At 44.6% G+C, this 25,364-nt stretch overlaps 2 protein-coding genes across 2 annotated transcripts in view; one reads left to right on the top strand and one right to left on the bottom strand.

The window, feature by feature from the left end:
- Positions 1–25,364, top strand: part of LOC127032790 (zinc finger protein 569-like) — a 253,686-nt gene that overhangs the window by 159,060 nt on the left and 69,262 nt on the right.
- LOC127033157 (zinc finger protein 850-like) overlaps positions 1–25,364 on the bottom strand; it is a 226,776-nt gene that overhangs the window by 177,831 nt on the left and 23,581 nt on the right. Inside the window, exon 8 of the mRNA XM_050920961.1 lies at positions 20,724–21,947. Coding sequence (XP_050776918.1) covers positions 20,724–21,947 — 1,224 coding nt within the window. The remainder of the gene's footprint in view (positions 1–20,723; positions 21,948–25,364) is intronic.

The following is a 25,364-nucleotide window of genomic DNA, read 5'->3' as shown; positions in this document are numbered from 1 at the left end:
CATTCTTTTTAGGTGACTAAACTCAGGAACTGTCCCAGATTGAGGAGGTTTTGAAACAAATTGATAAACTAAACAGTAATAAGTCACCAGGACCAGATGGTATTCACCCAAGAGTTCTCATGGAACTCAAATGTGAAATTGCAGAATTACTAACTGCAGTCCTTAACCTATCATTTAAATCAGCTTCTGTACCAAATGACTGGAGGATAGCTAATGTGACACCAATTTTTAAAAAGGGCTCCAGAGGTGATCCCAACAATTACAGGCCGGTAAGCCTGACTTCATTAGCAGGCAAACTGGTTGAAACTATAGTAAAGAACAAAATTGTCAGACAAATAGATTAGCATAATTGGTTGGGGAATAGTCAACATGGTTTTTGTAAAAGGAAATCATGTCTTGCCAATCTACAAGAATTCTTTGAGGGAGGTTAACAAGCGTGTGGACAAGGGGGATCCAGTAGATATAGTGTACTTAGATTTTCAGAAAGCCTTTGAGAAGGTCCCTCAGCAAAGGCTCTTAAGCAAAGTAAGCTGTCATGGAATAAGAGGGAAGGTCCCCTCATGGACTGGTAACTGGTTAAAAGGTAGGAAACAAAGGATAGGAATAAATGGACAGTTCGTTCCCCTGGTGTTTTCTGGACTGGTGATCTGCTCAGTCACTCCAATCCTTGACTCTGGGAGCCAGCCTTACCCTGTTCTGCTATGAGGACACCCTCCTTCCCCCCCATCCCAGGCTTTTCACGCACATCCTCTAGCATGTAAGCTGCTCCCAGCTACGTGAGTGAGCACTTTTGGCCACCCACTGCTTGGATTGTGCAACCAAATGAGAGTAGCCAATATCTCCAGTCCCAGACATAACCCTAGGAACCTCCATCTTGCAGTGTCCAGTTATGCCTGCTGGATGCTGCAAGCTTATATGCATTCATTAATTTAACAAAGAAATTCATATGTACCAGGCTTGTTATCCTAAGGGGAGTCTCTGACACACTTTGAACCAAACACGCTGCTTCAGGTAGAATAAACAAACAAATTTATTAACTATAAAAAATAGATTTTAAGTGATTATAAGTCAAAGCACAAGTCAGATTTGGTCAACTGGAATAAAAGCAAAACGCATTCTAAGTTGAACTTAACACTTTCAGTGCTGTTACAAGCTTAGATGCTTCTCACAACAGGCTGGCTGGCTGCCCTTTAGCCAGGCTCTCCCCTCTGATCAGCACTTCAGTCTCTTAGAGGGTGTCTGTAGATGAAGATGGAAGAGAGAGCAAGCATGGCAAACATCTCTCTCTTTTATCATGTTCTTTTTTCCTTCTTGGCTTTGCACCCCCCACTTCAGAGTCAGGTGAGCATTATCTCATTGCAGTCCCAAACTGACCAAAGGAAGGGGGGTGACTCACTCAAGAGTCCAACAGATCCTTTGTTGCTGCCTAGGCAACAAAGTGTTCTTTGTTCCTGTGAGGCTGGGCTGGATTTGTCCCATACATGCCCTGATGAGGTGTGAACTGCCCCCTGCTCTTGGAGAATTTTGCCTGGGCTTGTTATAAGCCATGAGGACAAATTTTCAGCCTCATAACTATATAAATGAAATTACAACATTACTATAACAACAATGCTCAGTGCATCATGAGCTTTCTGAAGACATCCGACATGACAAACTCTGCATTGGATACTATACAATCATATTATAAAGGGTGTTCCCCCGAGATACAGATTGTCACAAGGTCTTCTCGTGGACTGGTAACTGGTTAAATTATAGGAAACAGAGGGTAGGAATAAATGGTCAGTTTTCAGAATGGAGAGAAGTAAATAGTGTTGTCCCCCTCGGTTCTGTACGGGGAGCAGTCCTACTCTACATATTCATAAATTATCTGAAAAAGGAGGTAAACAGTGAGATGGCAAAATTTGCAGATGATACAAAATTACTAAAGATAGTTAAGTCCCAGGAAGACTAAGAGTTACAAAAGGATCTCTCAAACTAGGTGACAGGGCAACAAAATGGCAGATGAAATTCAATGTTGATAAATGCAAAGTAATGCACATTGGGAAACATAATCCCAATTATATATATAAAATGATGGAGTCTAAATTAGCTGTTACCACTGAAGAAAGAGCTCTTGGAGTTGTTGTGGATAGTTCTCTGAAAACATCCATTCAATCTGCAGCAGCAGTCATAAAAGCGAACAGATTTGGGCACCATTAAGAAAGAGATAGATAATAAGAAAGAAAATATCATATTGCCTCTATAGAAATCTATGGTACGCCCATATCTTGAATACTGCATGCAGATATAGTCACCCCATCTCAAAAAAAGATATATTGGAATTGGAAAAGGTTCAGAAAAGGGCAACAAAAATGATTAGGGATATGGAGCAGCTTCCATATGAGGAGAGATTAATAAGATAGGGACTTTTCAGCATGGAAAAGAGATGGCTAAGGGGGGATATGATTGTGGTCTACAAAATCATGACTGGTGTGGAGAAAGTAAATAAAGAAGTGTTATTTACCCCTTCACATAACACAAAAGCTAGGGGTCACCAAATAAAATTAATAGACAGCAGGTTTAAAACAAACAAAAGGAAGTATTTCTTCACAGAACGCAGTCAACCTGTGGAACTCTTTGCCAGAGGATGTTGTCAAGGCCAAGACAAGGGGTAGGCAACCTATGACACGCGTGCCGAAGGCGGTACTCAAGCTCATTTTCAGTGGCACACAGGTCCGGAGGGGATCTGCATTTTAATTTAATTTTAAATGAAACTTCTTAAACATTTTAAAAACCTTATTTACTTTACGTACAACAATAGTTTAGTTATATATTATAGACTTATAGAAAGAGACCTTCTAAAAACGTTAAAATGTATTACTGGTACGCAAAACCTTAAATTAGAGTGAATAAATGAAGACTCGACACACCACTTCTGAAAGGTTGCCGACCCCTGGCCAAGACTATAACAGGGTTAAAAAGAGAACTAGATAAATTCATGGAGGATAGGTCCATCAATGGCTATTAGCCAGTATGGGCAGGGATGGTGTCCCTAGCCTCTGTTTGCCAGAAGCTGGGAATGAGAGACAGGGAATGGATCATTTGATGATTACCTGTTCTGTTCATTCCCTTTGGGGCAACTAGCATTGGCCACTGTCTGAAGACAGGACACTGGGCTAGATGGACCTTTGGTCTGACCCAGTATGGCCGTTTTTATGTTCTTATGAATGGTTGCTTCAGCAGCTAATAGCATAATTAACACCTGTGGTCAGTTCTTTGTCGTCTCTGAGGAGCTAGTCTGTGGACATTTCCCAGAATTACAACATATTTCATTAACAAACATAATAAAATCTCATAGTTTCATATACAATGTTGATGTACACATTTTAACAGAACAGTGATGTTCAGTAGATTAAACATTTTCCAGTGATACCTCACAAGGCATACTTTGTACAAAATATATCATAACTATATAACAATGGTGAACCTGGGGGTACAGGTTGTTAGATGGGATACAGTGTGTTATAGTGTTACACTGCAACATAAAGCAAGGTGGGGTGAGTTGTGACCACTGCCTTGGGGAGCACCCCTCTCTCTGTTGTGGGGTTCTTGTGTGTTAAGGTTCTGGATTCTAAGAAATAAAGTCATATTACGCTGCAACCTTCTAGCAAGAGTATGTATGTTTGTATCTAATGTCTCTGTGAAAATCACAGTTCTCAGTAGGAGGAAATTTTCCTTTGTTCTCAGTGAGTGCTTCTGAGTCTTTATAAGGCTGGAAGGGACCTCAGGAGATCATCTAGTTCAACCCCCTGCTCAAAACAGGACCAAGCCCCAAATGATCCCCTCAAGGATTGAACTCACAACCCTGGGTTTAGCAGGCCAATGCTCAAACCACTGAGCTAGCCCTCTGGCTGATAAAGTCATTTTTCCTGAATAGCACAAGAAAGCCCAGGATATGGTCTGAGCATTGCTACTTAGGCTTTGTCTACACCCCCAAAAGACAACCATTTTGCTGACAACAAGCACTGGTGTGAACAGTGCGTTGTCAGTAAGAGCGCTTTCCTGCCGACAAAGCTAACGGCGCTCACTGGGGGTGGACGTTTTTTGTCAGCAGGAGAGCTCTCTCCTGCTGGCAAACAGTGACTATACTGTGTGCCTTTTAGAGGCACGGCTGTAGCAGCACAGCTGCGTCACTAAAAGCTGCATAGTTTAGACATAACCTAAGGCTATGTCTACACTGGCAACTGAATGACAAAACTTTTGTCTTTCAGAAGTGTTCCGCCCTCCTCCCACCCTCGAAAGACAAAATTTTGCAATATCAAGTGCCAGTGTGTTGTCAGCTGGAGCACTCTTTTGCTGACAATGCAAATGCCACTCATTGGGGGGTGGAAGTTTTTTGTCGGCAGGAGAGCCAAGAAATAGCAGGTACACTACATGACTTTTAGCAACATAGCTGTAACTACACATCCATGTCGATAAAAGCTGTGTAGTGTAGACGTAGCCTCAGATTACATCTAAGAATACCACATCAGAGTGAGAGCTGCACTATGGGCCCTGTCCTGCAGTGCAGACTCTGACAAAACTCCCACCATCCTAAATGAGAGTTTTGCCCCAGTGAGAACTAAGTATCAGGCCATAACTTGTATTTAATTGCACAGAAGGCAGTAAATGCAGAGTTCCACAGCCAGCATCATCTCATGAATGTAAATGGTGGGCTTTTTTTTTATTTCACAGTCACACAGTGGGCCTGATCCTGCCATTATTGCATAACCAGGTCGATGAGAGTTTTGGCAGTGCAAGCAATAAAGGATCAGGTTCAAAACATGTAGAAACAAACTCTTAGCTAAGAGTCCCTTATTTTTTTTAGAAAAAAGGTTCCGATTTGTATGTATTATCAACTAACTTTGTTAGTACAGAATGAGTAGTTCACCACTATCATAATAATGTCTAAACGTTTAAATGCATTTGTCAAGCAGTATTCATCTGAGATCTCATTGTGCTGCCCTGCTAAGCTTATGGTATGCTCAGTACCACGTGATTGCTGTGTTCACAGCATACCCACAGAGAGTTGGAAACAAACATAAATACTCTTCCTGGAAGGTTGTAATGTAACATTGCTTTATTCCTAAAGAATTGAGAACTCTAACACACAATAGTCAAGTACAGAAAGTGAGAAAGCAGGCTGCTCCCATAGGCAGAGAGGCAGAGCACGGCCTACCTTGCTCTAGGCTGGCTCTTTGCAGATTGACGGTTGAGGCCCCAGATTACATGATCCTGATATAGCCCCCTAGCCTGCAAGCAGCACCAGAAAACCCCTCAGGATTCAAAGTGACAGTTTGTGATTTCTACACAGTGTGACAGACCCAAACTGGTGGGGTACAGGAGTCTGGTAGAGGGCAAATATACTGGTCACTGGATAAGTAGTTTTCTGTTCCTTGAGTGACCAGAGCAGGGGCTGCACTACAGTAATCAGGAACCTGCTAGAACCAATTAAGGCAGACAGGCTGATTAGAACACCTGCAGCCAATCAAGGTAGGCTAATCAGGACACCTGGGTTTAAAAAGGAGCTCACTCCAGTCAGGTAGGTGTGGGTGTGGCGCGAGCGCAAGCTAAGGAGTACAAGTGTTATCAGGCACCAGGAGGAAGGTCTTGTGGTGAGGATAAAGAAGGTGTTTGGAGGAGTCCATGGGGAAGTAGCCCAGGGAGTTGCAGCTGTTACAGGAGGCACTATAGACAGCTGCAATCCACAGGGCCCTGGCCTGGAACCCAGAGTAGAGGGTGGGCCTGGGTTCCTCCCAAACCTCCCAACTCCTGATCAGACACAGGAGGAGTTGACCCAGACTGTGGGGAAGCTCACTGAGGTGAGCAAATCTGCCAATAAGCGCAAGACCCACCAAGGTAGAGGAGGAACTTTGTCACAACAGTTTTCAATACACCACAATAACCACATAGCAAGGACCCTATAGCGAGCATCACTCCAAGATGCAGGAAGATTTTTTTCTCTAAATTTCCATGCTCCTCCCTACCCCCAACTCACCCCCTCCCATTAATTAACCATGCTCAGTAAGACGAGGCACAAAGGATCCACATCTCCCTGTGTATTTCCCTGTGACAGTCTTTGTAACTAGTCCCAGTGTCACTACTGGCACAGTGTCCTGCCTTCATTCTGCACATGTTTGCTCCCAAGTCAATGACACTTTCGCTTGCAGAGCTGTTTTTCCCAAGGGTCCATCCCTCGAAAGTGGCTCTCTGGGTGATCCTGGCTCTCCTGGCTGTTTTCATGGCCTTGGCCATTTTCATGGTCCTGGGCGGTTACCGCGTCTGGAGGCGACACAGAGCAACAGGTGAAGTAACAAGAGGGGGGAATTTGGAGGGAGGGGAGAGATAAAAATGAAAAACAAAAGTAAAGATACTGGGATTAAGGGGCTTTGATTCCATGTTCAGAAGAGTTTCAAGCAATGGGCGGCGGGAGAAGAGTGTTGTACCTGTAGAACTGTCAGTACACATTCTGTCAGCATTCCGGTTTAGGTAGCAGGATGTAGCATGATTTCAGGCTGTCAGGGAAAGAAAGGGGGGAAAATGCCCCTTTTCTGTGAGTGTGGCTCCTTGCGGTCAGAGTAGTGGGTCCTAATAGCTGGAGATCTGGGAGCTGCCCTTACCCTCAGGGCAGCAAAACCCTGTGGCCAGAGTCAGTATGTCTGTCCCTGTCCTCAGTGGCAAGAATCAATCAATCTGGGGCTGTAGTGCCTAGTGGCTCTAGCCTCTGGTAGAAGTGCCCAATAGTCACTATCTCTGGCAGTAGCGTCCAGTCCCTTGGATGCCCACTGCACCCAGGGGTAGGTGTGGGAAGGGGTAGGGGGACCTGGGTCCATCCTACTCCACTAGGTCTCAGCCCAGGGCCCTGTAAAACCAGTAGCCCTGGGTTCAGGTTCAAGTTACAATCTCAAAAAAATGCTCTTCCTGGGCTGCTTCCTAGTATGATTTCAGCTCTGGCATTTCCTCCGCCAGCAGTGGCCGTCTCTCTCCCTCTCTGTCTGTGGTCGACTGAGGCCCCACAGTGGACTCGGCATGTTTGGCCTCCACAGTCTGCAACTCTAGCAGCTTCCAGGCAGGAGCTCATAGCGTATGTACGCTCTCTTCCTCCATCAGCTCAGACTGGGCTGAACTGCTCCCTTTTATATACAGTATCTGTAATGTCTGAGGTCTTTTTCTGCAGCCATATTAAGAGAGCAGGAGCCATGAGCCAAGAAGCAGAAAGTCACATCCCCACATTCCATCTAAATTACATAAAGATTGTATAATATCAGGCTGTTAAGAAGGAGATTCTGTCCAAACAGCACCCACCATGACTGGATAAAGAAAACAGATATTAAAATGTGTAAAAAAACAAAAAAAAAAACCTGTTTGATAGCATTCTGTCTGGCAAGAAATCACTTAACAGTTGTGGGTGTGAAACCTCTACTTCTTTATTGTTTTGCTTTTATGATCCCCACTTCTCTATTGTTTATCTGTCTGGTTCTCTGTTTCTGTCTGTTACATAACTAATTTTACAAGACTAAAATCATCTAAGGTGGTGGGGTATGACTGGTTAAAGAATTGTTTTACAATATGTTAGGATTAGTAAATAATTATTTTGTAATACTTCAGTAAAATGATTAAGGTACAGCTAAGCAGGACTCACATTTCACTATATAAACTGGGGTTCAGAAGCAAGTTCTTTGGAACCAATTCCAGGACCCAGCCCAAGATCAGAGCTTCCTGAACTCAACACCCTGCAAACTACATTGTGCAGAATGCTGGAGTCCCCAGTGACCTGATCTTGACTGGCAATCAGGAAAACTTCATCTGCCTTATTGGGAATGGTGAGCATTGTATGCTTAGTGTGTGCATTCTGTTTTGGTATTTGTTCATAAATAGAGGTTAAAGATATTACTGTGTAAAGTGCTTTCAGTGGTAAAAGACCCTGCAAAGCCGCAGAGTGTGAGGTTATGCCCTGAGACCACAGAAGGGTATGAGTGGGTGCTAAATTAACAGGGTTGTGCCTTGAGCTCTAGGAACAGGGAAAGGGTGAGTGCCCCTAGAATATGTGGGTAATGGGGGCAGGAATGTAATGACAGGAAGGAGGGGAGCCAGTGAATGCAATGGGGCCAGAGACCTTTGGGAAAGTCCCAGCATTTACTGCCCTGGGGGAGTCTCTGCCCATGGAGAGGAGTGAAATGGCCACAAGGGGCAGGAATCTGACTCAGCCGTATGGAGGTAGATGATCTCAGCACAATGGAGGGAAGGCTGGGAGCAGGGATTTTCCTACACCCAAGGTTGGATTAAGGCTTAAAATAACTAAGATACAGATTAGGGCCTCGCAATATGAGAGCAGCAAAGAATCCTGTGGCACCTTATAGACTAACAGACGTTTTGGAGCATGAGCTTTCGTGGGTGAATACCCATTTCCTCAGATGCATGTCAGATGCAAGTGGGTATTCACCCACGAAAGCTCATGCTCCAAAACGTCTGTTAGTCTATAAGGTGCCACAGGATTCTTTGCTGCTTTTACAGATCCAGACTAACACGGCTACCCTCTGATACTTGACACCATGCAATATGAGAGGTCTCTAAAAAAGAAAAAACTAACACCATTTCAAATTTTATCAAAACTGATTAATTAAAGGAGATATGGGGAAAAGAAGAGTCTCTCTTAATGTATATATTTTTGTCATATTTGAACAAAACTGTCTCTATCTGGCTACACAAATACCCTTATCCTACCCTAACCCTTACCCTTCATTAATTGTTCATTACTGATAGGCAGGAGGCCAGGGCTGAGGGAAAAAACAATAATTGCACTTGTAAAATTAGTATTTCTATGAGTAAGTCTGCTATCAGTCTCCTAAGGCAGCATTTTGTTGGCCAGTTTATTACAGCTATTTTGTCTGTATTGATAGGTGCCTGTCTTATTTTTAGAGTCATCAATCTGCCCTCCTTTGACATTTCAATAGGGGTGTGTTGCAGCCTTCTGGTGACCTTGCGTATGTTTCCAGTTCCTCCCTAGAATATCTGGTTTAATGATAGCCTTCACACTTACTACTTAACACACATTGCTCATTCACACACAAAACACAATTAATTTACCCGGAATATTTTGAACAGGTACATTACGTTGCAATGCAAAAGAAAAACAATCATTGCATTCTTTTACTTATTTTAAAATGCTAAACCTTTAACAAAGTGGTGACCCTCAAAGGTCTATTACTGCCTTGAAATCAGTCCAGACACACACAGATTCTGGCTGATGCATCTCTACCAATGGCACATTAGGCCAATCAATAAATTTAATACATGCTATATTACTTTATTTTTTATTCTTCATATTAAATTATACAAAAATCCTACTACTACACTAGGACGAGTCCCATATGAGTATGAGCTTGGCAGGATTGCTTCATGACACTGCGGTCTCCAACCGCACATTTTTCCTGATTTTGTCAGCAGTGAGATTATGAGGCTTGGTCCAACCAATAACTACCCATTCTGGACCACAGCCCACTATAAAAAAAAAAAAAGAGCTGCCTATGTAGCTGCATTAGAACCAGCACTTCCACCAATAAAAGCAGCACAAAGGGAATCACGGGGTCCCAAGGAGGATATACTAGAGGCCACTCCCGTGGACGGGGAAACCAGGGACAACAAGGAGATCGGTTATACCCAGACCTCTGACAATATCAGACAGCCTCCTCCCAGCAATCAAAGGAGGGAGATGGGTACACAGAAAATGAACTTGGATATTAGGAAAATCTTTTTCACTAGGAGGGTGGTGAAGCACTGGAATAGGTTACCTAGGGAGGTGGTGGAATCTCCTTCCTTAGAGGTTTTTGACAAAACCCTGGCTGGGATGATTTAGTTGGGGACTGGTCCTGCTTTGAGCAGGGGGTTGGACTAGATGACCTCCTGAGGTCCCTTCCAACCCTGATATTCTATGAAGTTTTCCGGATAGCCTGGCGAACACGAATGCAGCACGGGGCAAACCAAGAACAGTGGAACAGGGCCCCTACACTAGACCTAGTCAGGGAAGCCATGAGGTTGCAAACTCCACTAAAAGAGGTGACTAGCATAACTCCTAGTGCACCACCCTCTTCCTCCTCACTGCAATGCTTCCCGGACCCAGTCCCTTTTCTGGGGCAAGAATAGAGGGGACCTTTGAATGAGGAACCCCCACCACCAGTAGGGGCACAGAGGTGGAGGTTCATAGGTAAGGTCTCCTGGAATCCCAGGGGATGACCATGTGTGTACATTCAGCAGGGTGGATATACCCCTATACTAGCTTTAATAGATACAGGAGCCACTGTATCCTTAATCAAAACAGCCCCAAAAGTAAAAAAACAAACAAACAGGTAGCTTTAAAATCCTTTCAAGGGAAATCTAGTCTCGGGTGGGAATAGACCCAAGTCCCTTTTTTGGTGCAAGGGTTTGAGACATTAGGGGATTTGATCCAAACTCTTGATATGGTTGATGAAATTATTCTGGGATCCGACAGGCTATTCAAAAACAATGTGGTAATCAATATGCCTAGAGGTAACCTTTGGAAGTTAGAAATTTCCCTCTCTCCATTCAGGAAAAATCGGGCAGGATATCATATTAATGAAAGGGAGAGAGAGCAGGGGCGGCTCTAGGTATTTTGCTGCCCCAAGCACAGCAGGCAGGCTGCCTTTGGCGGCTTGCCTGCGGGAGTTCCCCCATCCCGCGAATTCGGTGGCAGCCTGCAGGAGGTCTGCCAAAGCCGCGGGACCAGCGGACCCTCCGCAGGCCTGCCGCCGAAGGCAACCTGCCTGCCACCCTCGCGGCAACCGGCAGAGCGCCCCCCCTGGCTTGCCACCCCAGGCACGCGCTTGGCGTGCTGGTGCCTGGAGCCGCCCCAGGTGAGAGACCAGTAACTGCACTTACAGCTCAACAAGCTGAAAAGTGGTACTTGAAATTCCCCTCAGTATGGACTCAGGGGGAAAAAAAACCAAATACCGCACACACACAGACTGTGGTAAAATTAATGCTTGTGTTAAGATTGTTGGGGAATTGTGCCTCCCCAAAAACAATACTCTTACCCGAGAGAGGCAAAGGCTCAACTGGTGCAAACCATCCAGGAATTAGAACAGGGGTTCATTAGAAAAACGAATTCACCCTTCAACTTCCCTGTGTGGCCAGTGCTAAAGGCAAACGACCAATCCTGGTGTTTAACAAGTTATAGAAAAATCAATAAGGGCACCATCCCTATGGCCCCTATTGTGGCTGATATGACACAGGTTATAGAGATATTTCTATGTGGCTTGCACTTTTTGGTTATTTATTTGGCTAACTGTTTCTTTGCCATACCTCTACAGCCAGACTCTCAAGATCAGTTTGTCTTTAGAATAAAGGAGCAACAATGGACCTTTTATCAGTTGCCCCAGGGATATCACAACAGGCCAGCTATTGCCCATTGGCATGTTGTGAATATACCAGACCAGTGGAGTCCACAAGAAAGGCCTTTTGTGTTTTCATAGGTAAACAACATTTTAATATTTGGGGAAACTGAGGCACAAACTCAAGCACTAACAGCAAAGTTTTGGCACTAATTTAGGAAACGGGGTTCAAAGTGGCCTTAGACAAGGCTCAGTTGGTGCTACCTCAGGTTACATACCTAGGCATAGTCATTGGACAAGAAGGGAAACAGGTAGATCAGAGGAGGGTAAGGGCACTGGTAAAAATGCTGACCCCTATCAATACTCGCTCTTTAAAAGTACTCCTAGGAGAATTCAATTTTCTTAGACCACATATTTATAACTATGCTGAAATAACTCACCCATTGTGGAAACAGCTCAAAAACAAAATGGGAATGGGGAAAACAGGACTCTGCTTTAACCCTGCTAAAATAAAAGGCTCTCACAGCTCACACCTTGCTTTTCCCTAACGAGCCACAACCTTTTGTTATTCATTTGGCGGCTAATAACATGCCTTGGCTGCCACACTATTATAAAATTATAAAGAAGGAAAGCTAGTGCCAGTAGCATATGAATCCAGGAAATTACAAGGAGCAGAAATAAATTTTGATCTCCTGTGAACGTGAGTGCCTAGCAGCTGCAGACCTAACTGTATAAAGCTTATACGGGGTAAATTCATAAAGTATTTGCCCTCTATAACAGACAGAACAAAGTAAGTTACTAAGCAAAATAAAACAAAACACAGAAGTCTAAGCCTAATACACTGAGAAACTGAATACAGGTAAATCTCACCCTCAGAGACGTTCCAATAAGCTTCTTTCACAGACTAGATTCCTTCCTAGTCTGGGACCATCCTCCCAGGGCCAACACTGGGCAGTACAATCTTTTGAGCCTCTTACAGGAACAGCCCCTATTTCTATCCAAAGCACTCACACTCCTCTCAAGTACATTTTATCAGGGAGATTGATGGGAGGCAAAGTCTCAAACACCCGAATGACCTAGTGGACACTTATTTTAGTTAACAGAGGGATAATCACAGAAACAGTGTCCAAGTCGGACATGCTGACACGTGCCCTAATTGAAAAAGGGAACCAACATAGATGTCCCGGGGTCACTCTGGAGCAAAGAATTGCCTTGGTAGAGGCACCCCCACTGGAAGAATTAAATTCTGTGGGCCAAAAAAAGCATGTCTGGTTTACTGACGGGAGCACAATAGTAGTAAAAGAAAATTTGTAAAATACGCTGCCATTAACTTAGAAAAGGAAGTCATTCAGGGACATTTAGACCATGGATTGGCTCAGCATGCTGAGCTCCATGCAGTTTATCAAGTTTTAAGGCAATATAAAAATTCCCCATGGCCCGTGTATATTTATGCTGACAGTAATTTTTGTGTGAAGTGGATACAGTTCCGAATATAAAATTATATAAAAAAAAAAAACAGGTAAAAAGCAGCAGATAAAACGGCTATTGCAGATTCAGAGGAATGGAAATTAATTTACCAGTGGGTAACAAAGAACCCTTAACAGTTAAAGGTGCGACATGTAAAGGCACACAGTAAAGGAACGGGTATGGAGGCCACCTGAAATAATCGAGTAAATACAATAGCCCAACAGCATAACATAGCAGTTGTAATCAAAATTCAAAAAAGTGTCTGTGCTGACACGTCTGAGCCATCAGATGGCACTACAGACCACCCTAACCAAATTTAAAAAAAAAAGTTACTTAATGTAGCCCATCAGTTTACACATGAAGAAGTGGAAGGGACTTTAAAAAGGCTGGAGCAAGTAGCAGAATGCGAGTGTATGAAAAATGATGTTAAAACATGGGTGTGAAATTGTGTGTGGTGCCCTCAGGACAAGGCTCGTCCTCTGCACTGGCAACCCATGATGCACCAACGCAGGCTTGGGCCATGCTAGCCTGCTGCAACAGACCCAGGGTCTGAACCATGCCCCCAATGCTGCAGACCTAACTGAAAACAGCTCAGCAAGTACTCCTGTCTCCAGCACCCAGTTCCCAATGGGATCCAAGTGCCAAATAAATCCGTTTTACTCTGTATAAAGCTTATACAGGGTAAATTCATAAAGATAGAGACTTTGAGGTAAAAATTGGCCATTGGAATGAGTTCACTGTTATGGCTGCCACCCCCATCATCTCTTGGGACCCTCGACTTTATTCTAGTCCTAAAAAATGTCCTGACCAGACTGGGCCAGAGAGAGGGAGCCAAATAGCATTGCCACAGGGGTGGTGGATCCTTCCAAAAAGTGGGAGGAGCAGGGGCCCCTGCCCCATCTGTGGCCCCATGCCTTCTACTCAAGGCCCTGCCCCCGGCCAAGCCAGAAGCTGCAGAGGGCCGGAAGCTGCGGACCCACCACCTGCCTATGGAGTGGGCCAAGAGCAGGCCCCAGCCTATGTCCCTACCCCGTGGGCCCCCCACCCAGGGCAGGAGGGCCCATGGCTCCCTACAGCAGCCTGCATGGCTATTACCCTGACACAGCTCTGTCATAAACAGATAGTTACGGGTTAATGTCTCTTTTACCTGTAAAGGGTTACAAACAGTGAACCTGGAACACCTGACCAGAGGACCAATCAGGAGACAAGATACTTTCACATCTCAGTGGAGGGAAGTCTTTGTTTGTGTGTTTTCTTTGCCTGTTGTTCTCTCTGGGTTCCGAGAGTAACCAGACTTACCTACAGGCTTCCTACCAAGGGAGTATGGAGGGTCCGTGGCTCCCCATGTGGTTTGTACTGTGATCGGCCTGCAGCTCCAAGGCCTGTCCCCAGGCTGGAGCTTGTCATGATATGGGGACATGGGCCAGGGGCTGTTCTTTCTTCCACTTACCCCCTGCCAGTCACCAGTCCCAGGGGCTCTGCTGCCAGCTTGGGGTACCAGCTGCCGGCCCCTTGCCAGCCAGGGTTCCGTCCGCCAGCCCCTCTCAGCCCGCTGCCAGTCCTGGGTCCCAGCCACCAGTCTGGGGGGCTCTGCTGCCAGCCTGGGGTCCCGGCGCTGGCCTGGGACTCTGTAGCCACCCCAGCTGAGACCTATCAGCCCCATCCTGGGGCGGTGAGGGGTGCAGCTCAGCACCCTCACCTTAAAAATTGTTTCAGTACCACTGTACTGGGATATTTTTAAGTCCTGATTTGCTGCTTACATCACTATCATGCCACGTGGAACAGTGCACTGCATTTGATGTTGAGATTAGAATGCACATGCAAGAACTGGAATCAGAATTTTCTGACAGATTTCAAGATTTCCAGCGATTTGGCCCAATGCTTTCTTTTCGAATTAAACCTGAAAAGTTCAACGAAAGTGACTTGGATTTGTCTGTATTTCAGTGGATGGGTATTGAAGATTTCAAAATGTGGCTCATTCAGTTAAAAAGCTCAGAATTGTGAGCATCAAAGTTTGGAGATCTGTGGAGCGCACTTGAAGCTACCAAGAGATAGCATGAGGAGATATTCTGACCTGCTGGACGTCCCTGCCAGTGAAATTTAACTGTTTGAAGAAAATTTCATTTGCAATGGCTTCAGCATTTGGATTCACATACCTGTGTGAACAGGTATTTTCACACATGAAATCTGTCCTCTGTCCCTCTCAAAGCTGGTTAACAACTGATCACTTAAGCTTAAAGTACGTGCCAAACGTTGGAAAACTCTCCAAGGAAAAGCAAGGGCAAGGATCACACTAGACTGATAAGATCTGCATTTTAATTTAATTTTAAATGAAGCTTCTTAAACTTTTAAAAACCTTATTTACTTTACATACAACAATAGTTTAGGTATATATTATAGACTTATAAAAAGAGACCTTCTAAAAACGTTAAAATGTATTACTGGCACGCAAAACCTTAAATTAGAGTGAATAAATGAAGACTTGGCACACCACTTCTAAAAGGTTGCTGACCTCTGTCCTAATTCATAAGATGAAGAAAAGTAAACAACCAATGTTTTAGACATCCAGGGAAAAATAAAACTCTAATGCCAAAAAAAAACAAAATGACAACAATGAAAGGCTTTTTTGGTAATAAAGCAGGGTTTTGTGGAGATGTATGCATGAAAAGAGATTTACTAACAAAACATGAGATTTTGGTGCATAAAGTTGTAGTATATGCTCATATATTAGTAAATCTAGGGATGCTGTATAAGGGTTAAGTGTAACAATTGTGCAGTTATATTAGATAACATTATTAGTAAGAATTAGCTCTCTTGTTTTGTTACTAATGTATCTTTGACAATGCTTAAAATAAGAGAGATCATTCTAACCATACGGAGTCAAGATACTGTTTTTATAATGAACTTGGAAGCTCTTAAAATTAGAATCAAATGAGGGGTAATTTCTTCCTGCATTTGGAAGTGGGAGGGAAGTAAGCTCTCTTGAAATTAAAGTTGAGTAAAAAGAAAGAAGAATAAAGCCTCCAGAAGATAGTTACCCTGTTATAACAAAATATAAGAAAACGTATTCTGTTTTTAAATGGCTCATGAAGTAGTAACAACAGGAAATTGAGCCAAAATCTTTTAAAAACTATTAGGAGTCCAAGAAGAGGCTGAAAACCCTTCTGTGGAGCACAAATGCCACCTACTGGATGGGCAGGAAATTTGCCATGACATTTTAACTTGGCCAGTTAATGAGTGACAATCTGCAGTTAAAAGAAATGACTCCCCAAAAGAAAAGGGCCAATAGAAAATTGCCAGGTCTGTACTTTTGAGGTAGACCACTCCCTCAAGGCAACCAAATGGAGAGATGATACCTAAAAAAGATTGTCAAGCCCAAAACCTTTGTCCAGCAAAATCCTGCATCTGGCAAATCATCTTCGGCAGATCAACTCCTGATTCAGAGGAAGCTGATCCATTCCACGTAAGAAATGTTCTAAAAGAAAGTGATTTTCTTTTTCTTTAAGGATGAGAACTTAAATCCTGAGATGCTAAAATCCAGAATCCTAATGATAAACAGCTTAGGGAAAAAGACATTTCTCTTAGGACAGAATCATAAGTCCCAACACAGAGAAAAAGACTGCACCGCAAACCACAGAAGGAAAGGTGTGAAATTCCACCTGCTTAAAAGTACCCAAAGACTTTGGAAATCAATGCTTATTGCTAAAATTCCACAGGGAACATCTGTGCTTGGAAGGAAGTCAGAATTTGGCCTTGGAGAACTTAATTATTGTTTTCCTATTACACTGAATCCACTGGTGTTCAGATCTGTTCCACAAAACCATACTTTTGGGCTGGTAGGTCCTCTTAACTAGAAAACACTAAAGTCAAAAACCTAACAACTTCCATCCAACAATTAAAAAGTATCCTTATTTCAAACAGTGCAAAAGAAAGGAATGACACTAGAAACTGTAAAAAGGAACAGAGCCTTAAAGTAACTTAAGATTGGGGTAAATTCTCCTCCTAAGAATATAACTGGACTGAAGTTATAGGATTTGAATCTAAGAATATTGTAACTAAAACTGATTTAGTTCTGATTTAAACTGCATGTGTTCACCTGGAACTGCCAGATTTATTGTTCACACCTTATGTGTGCAGTCCTGAGCTCACTTTACTTGGTTTACTAAGTTATTAGTCTTAGGGTGAACCCCAAGAAGGAACTTAGATGGCATGATGCTGAGCGTTACAGGACCCACACTGTGATCCACCAACTTGAGTTAGGTGCCAGATGTGCCTATACAATCAGTGGGGAGAGGTAAGCAGCTAAAACTGTGATCCAGCAAAACCAGCTTTCTAAGCAAGGAGCTGCTTAGCAACCAATGGAAGATGCCAACTAGCCAGGTGTGTCCTAAATCCAGGCTGCGGGAAGGAGCCTAGCACTGCTTAACGATTCAGGAATGGGAAACGTCTTAGGTTTCTAAGGCGTTTCTTGCAGGAATGAGCTTCGTGCTTGTCTCACTCCCAACAAAATGGTTGGAAGAGGAGATGGTGATGCCTTTCTTACAACTTTCACCAGGGTGTTTGCAGCAGTTATCTGGGACAGAGGCTGATTTAAGCAATAGGTTACATACCACAGTTGATAGTTCTGTAATTTCATATAAGTTCCTTCAAAACTCTGGAGTGAATCTCATCTGTCCCTGGTGACTTATTACTGTTCAAATTATCAGTTTGGTCCAAAACGTCCTCCACTGACACCTCAATCTGGGGCAGTTCCTCAAACAGAGCTATGAACTCCGCATATACTTCAAATTGCAAATATCTCCTGGATTCATGGATCGAGTTAAAGAGCCCACGCAGCCTGCCTGTCCCCAGCCTCTGGAACACCTTGAGCCCTCTGGAGGCAGGAGCTAATGAATCCTGCTCCCCTCCTGCGCTCTGCTCTGGGGATGAAAACGTGACCCAGGGGGGATCCAGCTAGAATCTTTTTCCAACCTTGGAAACGTGTCCCACAGAGCAGCACCCCTGCTGCCTGCCACGGCTGTGTCTCAGCTCAGCTACAGCAATGGCTCTCTGGTCCCCAGAGCATCTTCCCAGGCTTCTGCTTTCCACCCAGACTGCTAGGAGAAGGGAAGCGAACACTTGCTCACCAGATGCCTTGCACAGGGCACCCAGATTGACAGGGCACCTTCAGCAGGGGTTGGGGGACAGATGGCTCTGACCCACTCTCTGAGCTTTCAGTTCCTTCTTGGGACTCCCAGCATCATCATGCCCTGGCAGAGCTCTGGGAGAGACAGACTTCACACCAAACACTCCAACAAAAATATTAAGAATTTATTTGTATAAAAAGAAACAAACATTCAGGTAAAAATTTCAATGAAATATAAGACTCACCCAAAAGCTGATTTTTCAGAAACACAAGACCCTGCCTCTTCCCATGATCCAGAAACAAGGAGAAAATCCCTGCCAGGGCAATTATTTCAGAAATAATCCCAGTGGGTCACAATCTCATCTGAGCCCCTTCCTGAAAATAGAGATAAGGGATTCCAGCTACAGACCTTCCTTTCCATTCAATAATATGCTGCCCCTGACAGAGAGAGCTGGGAAGGGACAGGAGAGCATCAAATAGTTATAATAAATGGATGACAAAAAGGCTGAGGTGTTTAATGCATACTTTGCATCAGTATTCACTAGTCTGACCAGAAACTTAACATAATAAATATGAACAGCAAGGGGGAAGGAATTCAAGCCAAAACAGGGAAAGAACAGGTTAAAGAACAGATAGAGAGGTAAGATATATTGAAATTGGCATGGCCTGACAGAAATTGACTCTAGACTAGGGTACTTAAGTAACTAGCTGAACCAACCTCTGAATCACTAGCGATTATCTATGAGAACTCAGAGGATGGGTAAGGTCCCAGAGCCCTGGAGTAGGGAAAACACTGAAGCTGTCTTTAAAAAGGGAAACAAAGAGGACCTGGAGAACTATAGATTGGTTACCCTAACTTCAACACATGGAAAGATACTGAAACAAATTGTTAATCGGTTTGTAAGTACCTGCAGGGTAATAGGATTATAAGAAATAACCAACATGGCTTTGTCAAGAACGAAGCACGCCAAACCAATCTAATTTCCTTCTTTGACAGGGTTACTGTAGTGGCCATGGGGAATGCAGCAGATATATCTTGATTTTAGTAAGGCTTTCGGCACAGTCCCCTATGACAATCTCAGAAAAACTAGGGAAATGTGGTCTAGATGAAATTACTATAAGGTGGGTACAAAACTGTTGGAAAGTTCATACTCAAAGAGTAGTTAGCAATGGTTCATTGTTAAACTACAGGGACATAGATAATGGGGCTCCTCGGAGTCAATCATGAAACTGGTACTATTCAATACGATCGTTAATCACTAGGCTAATACAGTGGAGAATATGCTTATAACATTTGCTGATGACTTCAAGATGGGAGGGATTTCTAGCACTTTCGAGGACAGGATCAGAATTCAAAACGACCTTGACAAATTGGAGGATTGGTCTGAAATCAAGTCAGTAAAGACAAGTGCAAAATGGTACGCTTAGGAAAGAAAAAATCATTTGCTTTCTAACTAGTAGGGTAGCTAAGCTCTGGAATAGACTTCCAGGGGAGGCCATGGAATCCCCATCATTGGAGGTTTTTAAGAAGAGGTTAGACAAACACCTGACAAGGGTGGTCTAGGTTTACTTGGTCCTGCCTCAGTGCAAGGAATTGGACTTGATGACCTCTCGAGGTTCCTTCCAACCCAGGGGTGCTGGAACAATTTTTATAGAGGGGTTGCTGCGAGCCACTGAACTAAAACTATAAACCTTTTATATAATAGAAACCACTTCAAGCTAGGGGGGTTGGCAGCACCCCCATCACCCCTAGTTCCAGCACCTATGATCCAACCCTGCATTTCTGTGATTCTATGAAAACACAGTAATAACAATAAAAATAATGATTTAGGTGATGGATTATGTGTAATCCCTTCCAGAGTTACACAGACAAGGAAACATCTTTTAGTAGAGTTTAGAAATTGCTAAATCTAATGTGGAAGGAAGTAGAAGTCTGAGCTTAGCAGAAAACTGTAGGTCATTGATTTTATTGCTAGTTTGTATTATAAATTAGTCCTCAATTTTTCAAATTAAAGTACTTGCATTTTCCTGAGCTACAGAACACACAGTAATTACCGGCCCCTCACAACTCTCCAGGAAGCTGGACAACTATTATCTCCACTGTAGAGATGGGAGAATTGGACACAGAGAGAGGACGGGAAGTGACTGGCACTAGCTCACACCCAGGAGTCCTAACTCATTTCCCCCACTCTCCCCTCTAACCACTAGACCACATTCCCAAAAGGGCATCCCCCAGAGTTCCCACCTCGCTAGGGAATCTCCACCATGAATTCCCCAATCTCCAGCTGCCCCCATCACTCATGACTGCATAGATTCCAATACACTGAGCAGTGCTCCGACATCCTGTTAGTTCAGATCGGCAGCTGTTACTGCCTTATAACTACAGTCCTAGAGGGTCCCTTGCTGCTTCCCTGAATAACAATTCCCTGTCCCTACCCTGAAATGCCCTAGGAGCTGCAGAGACAACTCAGGCACAAACTGCAATGGGGCATTTTTACCTCTCTTCTAAACTGGAAAGTGCATGTAGAACCCACAGAAGTGTCCTCCACTAATCCCATCGCCTGCTCCCCTCAGACCCTGAAATCACCCAGCTCCCCAGTGTTTCCTCCTCCTCTGCCACTGCCAACTATCCCCCACTGAAACCAGAACACTTCATCCACTTGCTGCCCCTGCACAGACCCTCCACCAATGAAGGACATTCACTCTTTGCTTCATGAGGGCACAGCCACATTGTCCCATAGTGAGAGCTCCTGCCAACTGCTAGCCTGTGTGAAGTTTCTGGTGGGACATTAGAGAGATCTTCACCTTGTAGCTTTTCCCACAGACAGAACATTTATAGTTTCTCTTTGTGTGAGCTCGCTGATGTGAAATAAGTTCTGACCTCTGCTTGAAGCTTTTTTGACAGACAGAACATTTATATGGTGTCTTTCCAGTGTGGGTTTTCTGATGTTTAATGAGGTCAGAGCTGCTAGAGAAGTTTTCCCCACACTCAAGGCAGTTAAAGGATCTCTCTGGCCTGTGTATTTTCCTGTGTGAATTGACGTGAGCCTTCCGACTGAACCCCTTCCCACATTCAGGGCAGTAATATGGTTTTTCTCCTGTGTGGATTATCTGATGATTCATAAGGTTTGAGCTCTGCTTGAAGCTTTTCCCACACTCAAGGCATTTATAGGGTCTCTCTCCAGTATGGATCCTCTGATGTCTAACAACAGCTGAGCTGTCACTGAAGCCTTTCCCACAGTCAGGGCAATTATAGGGCATCTTTCCAGTGTGCATTCTCTGATGTTTAATGAGGTGTGAACTCCAAGTGAAACTTTTCCCGCACTCAAGGCAGTTATAGGGTTTCTCTCCTGTGTGGATTCTTTGATGTTTGTTTAGGTTTGAGCGTTCACTGAAGCCTTTCCCACATTCGAGGCAGTTATAAGGTCTCTCTCCTGTGTGGATTTTCTGGTGTGAAATAAGGGTTGATCTCCGCTTGAAGCTTTTCCCGCAGTCGAGGCATTTATAGGGTTTCTCTTCTGTGTGCACCCTCTGATGCACAACAAGGGTGGAGCTCCGAGTGAAGGATTTCCCACACTCCGAGCAGTTATAGGGTCTCTCTCCTGTGTGGACTCGCTGATGAACAATCAGAGATGAGTCATTACTGAAGATTTTTCCACACTCAGCACATTCATATGGTTTCCCTTTAGTGCAGATTCCTGGCTGGATCATCTCTTCAGGAAGGTCCTTCAAACCAACCCCTTGGTCGGTGGATCTACCCTGTTGTCTCTCTCTTGAGGAGGTCCCCTGCTGCACCTCTGGCCTGTGCTGATTTCCACAGGATTCTCCCTGCTCAGGACTCCAGGAAATGTCCCCTTCAGATCTTCCCGATAGTGTTCTCTGTGCTTCCATATGCTCAGGACCTTCCTGCTGAGGATGCTCCTCCTCGTTCTCACTCACCATCCCATCACCTGATGTGACAGAGACAGAATCCAGATAGGAGTCAGTCCCTGCACTGGAAGAAGAGCGCAATGAAGCAGAGAAACTGCCAGCTGGCTCAGCGAGGGTTAAAGAAAGTGTTTGGGTTAAGTTAGCCCCACCCTACTATACCTGCAAACAATGCCAAGAATGGAGGGAGGTTAAAAGAAGGGACCTTGGCTCTGTTCAGGGCTGAAGGGATGGAGCAGTGACGTGCCAGCCAGGGCAGCCACCTGGAAGCCAGCACTGGCTCCCCAACCAAGGGGTGACAGCGAATGAACCCTCAGCACCAGAGGTAACAGACTGAGCGGACCCCAGAGACATTGTGGAGTTCATCCTCACCTTGCCTGAAGGAACCTGGGACCACACCAAGGCATGTCCTTAGACCCACGAGGGAACTCTGTGGGCAGCAAGCCACCAGCAGGTTGTACTGGAGGGGCCATGTCCCAAACTGAATGGATTTGTAGGAAGAAGCCCAGAGCAGTGGGTTCTGACTCCCTGCCGAGAGGGACACCAACCCCACCCTGTTCAGGGGTTGATATACTCAGGGCCATGGGCTGGGACCCTGTGGAGAGGGAGGACCTGGATGCCCCTTACCCCTCCCCTGGCCTTAAAGACAAAGTACTTGGCCCACTAGGGGACTGAGAGCCTGGGAATCTAACCACTAGGCTGCCTGACCACCTGAGCCCCTGTTACATATGGGAATCTCAGAAAGTGGAACAGGAAAGGGGGAAACAAATTAAAATATCTGTTGGGATAATTGAAAACTCAGGATCTAAATCCTTCCCAAAACATTTCCCAGGGGGAGAGGAGAGAGAGACCAATTCTGCTCTCACATCCCATCCAAACTTTCAAAGGCAGGGAGCTGCTCCCAGGGGTCAGTGAGGGTGGGTGGGAAGTCATGAGCGACATCTACCATGCGTATACACCACCTGCTGGAGACAATCCTGACCCAGGGACAGAGACCTGGAGATGCTCACAGGCCTTTGTGAGAATCTCAGCTGTTTAGACGCAATGAGAGCCATCTCTCTCTGACAGCCACAGCCCTGGAGCTGGGGAAAATCGCCTCTTCCTCTGGTCACCGCAGCGCTGCACAATCCAAATTCCCCCCACTCCTTCTCCGGGGTCTAGGTACTTATTTAGTGGAACCACACCTGCACAGCTCCACTAATTAGGTGTTGGTCCTTCATTCTCTTGTGTGCAGCCGCCCAGGTACACACCTTAGAGGGAACTATCCAAGGACCACCTGAATGGAGCTCACGGACCACCAGTGGTCCGCAGACCACAGTTTGAGAACCTCTAATCTAGACCATCCCTGACAGCTGTTTGGAGATTTTTAAGAGCCAGTTAGACAATGATGGAGAGTCCACAACTTACCTAGGCAATTCCAGTGGTTAACTATCCTGAAAGTTAAGAAGTTTTTCCCTAATGTCCAAACTAAACCTCCCTTGCTGCAATTTAAGCCCACTGCTTTTTGTCCTAGCCTCAGAGGTTAGAGGAACAACTTTTCTCCCTCCTCCTAGTAACAACCTTTTATGTACTACAAAACTGTCTCAGTCATTTCTTCTCCAGACTAAGCAAACCTATTTTTTTTTTCCAATCTTCCCCGATAGGTCATGTTTTCTAGAACTTTAATCATTTGTGTTGCTTTTCTCTGGGAATTCTCCAATTTGTCCACATCTTTTCTGAAACGTGTTGCACAGAGCTGGGCACAATACTCCAGTTGAGGCCTAATCAGCGCAGAGTAGAGAAGAAGAATTACTTCCCATGTCTCACTTACAACATTCCTGCTAATGCATCGCAGAATGATGTGCTTGTTTTGGTTTTCTTTGCAGCAGTATTATACTGTTGACTCAGTTAGCCTGTGATCCACTATGACGCCCAGATCCCTTTCCACAGTAGTCATTTCCCATTTTGTATGTGTGCAACTGATTGTTCCTTCCTAAGTGGAGTACTTTGCATTTGTCCTTACTGAATTTCATCCTGTTTACTTCAGACCATTTCTCCTGTTTGTCCAGATCACTTTGAATTGTAATCCTATCCTCCAAAGCACTCGCAAGCCCTCCCAGCTTGGTATCATCTGCAAACTTTATAGGAGTACTCTCTATGCATTATCTAAATCATTGATGAAGATATTGAACGGAACCAGATCCAGAACTGAGCCCTGCGGGACCCCACTCAACATGCCCTTCCAGCTTGAGTGAGAACCACTGATAGCTACTCTCTGAATGGCTTTCCAACCAGTTATGAACCCACCTTATAGTGGCTCCATCTAGGTTGCATTTCTCTAGTTTCTTTATGAGAAGGTCATGCGAGACCGTGTCAAAAGTCTTACTACAGTCAAGATATACCACACCAATGGCAGACGGCTTCTGCATCTGTTTAACCAATTCCTCACTTGTGTGGCTGTTTCTCTGGATTTCCCTCTCCTCAAAGTCCTGGAGATCTTGGACCCATGTCTCTTCCCTGGGAGATCACAACAAGTTTGGGAATGGGAAATCCTGCTCCAGGCAAAGAAAACACGTGAGACCAAGATTTTACACTTATTCTAAGACACGGTTGTTTCCAGATGTGCTAGCTGGATGGGTGTGACATAGCAAGGATCCAATCCAGACTAATGAGCGGCTGTGTCTCCCCTGCCTTGTAACCTTGGGTGCCTTACAATGCCTTGCTGAACTAACAACCACCAGGGCCATACACAAACAGCCTGCCAGCATGCAAACCACACCCTGAGAGTGTATGTGTGTGTCTTTGTGTAACTGCAGCCTTCCAGGCACACTTGGGTTACACTCAGACTCTCACCAGCCTTGGTAAAACTTCAGTGTGACCCCCACGAACCCCCAGTCTTAGATTTCCCCCAGAAATGTATGTCCTGTACTACCCAACCCTCTACAGGACAACACAAATAAAATAAGTCCTTTATTCCTTAAAGGAATAATATGACTGCTTATTACTTTAAATAAAGTGAATACTTGAGGCATAAAAGTGAGAAATGACTACAAGAAAAATAAAGAGAAGACACTTTTCACATCTAACAACAATTTAGGTTAGATCTGAAGCAAAGTTTCTCACCACATGCTTTCAGCAGTGTTACTGACCAACCTTCGGGTCAGGACCCATAGTCCAACGGCTATTTTCTTTGTCTGCTCAGGTGCAACGAGTGAGATGAACGAGGGGCGGGGTGTGGGGGTTAAAAGGTCTCTTGGGGTGTCTGCCCCTCCTTTTTATAATCCTGTTTCCCCTTTGAGAAGCATTTCCAGCAAAGAACAAGGAGACAAAGAGTCTGTGTGGAAGGATTTTCTCAGCTGCTTTTTTCCTCACCTGTTTGCACTCCCTTCCTGCCAGATGACTCTAGTTACTACTTAAATAAGGGGGAGGGATAGCTCAGTGGTTTGAGACTTAGCCTGCTCAACCCAGGGTTGTGAGTTCAATCTTTGGGGGGGCCATTT

This window comes from Gopherus flavomarginatus, chromosome 12 (assembly GCF_025201925.1).
Source record: "Gopherus flavomarginatus isolate rGopFla2 chromosome 12, rGopFla2.mat.asm, whole genome shotgun sequence".
Lineage (NCBI taxonomy): Eukaryota > Metazoa > Chordata > Testudines > Testudinidae > Gopherus > Gopherus flavomarginatus.
The sequence above is the reverse complement of the archived record's forward strand: the minus strand, read 5'-3'. Positions and strand labels throughout refer to the sequence as shown.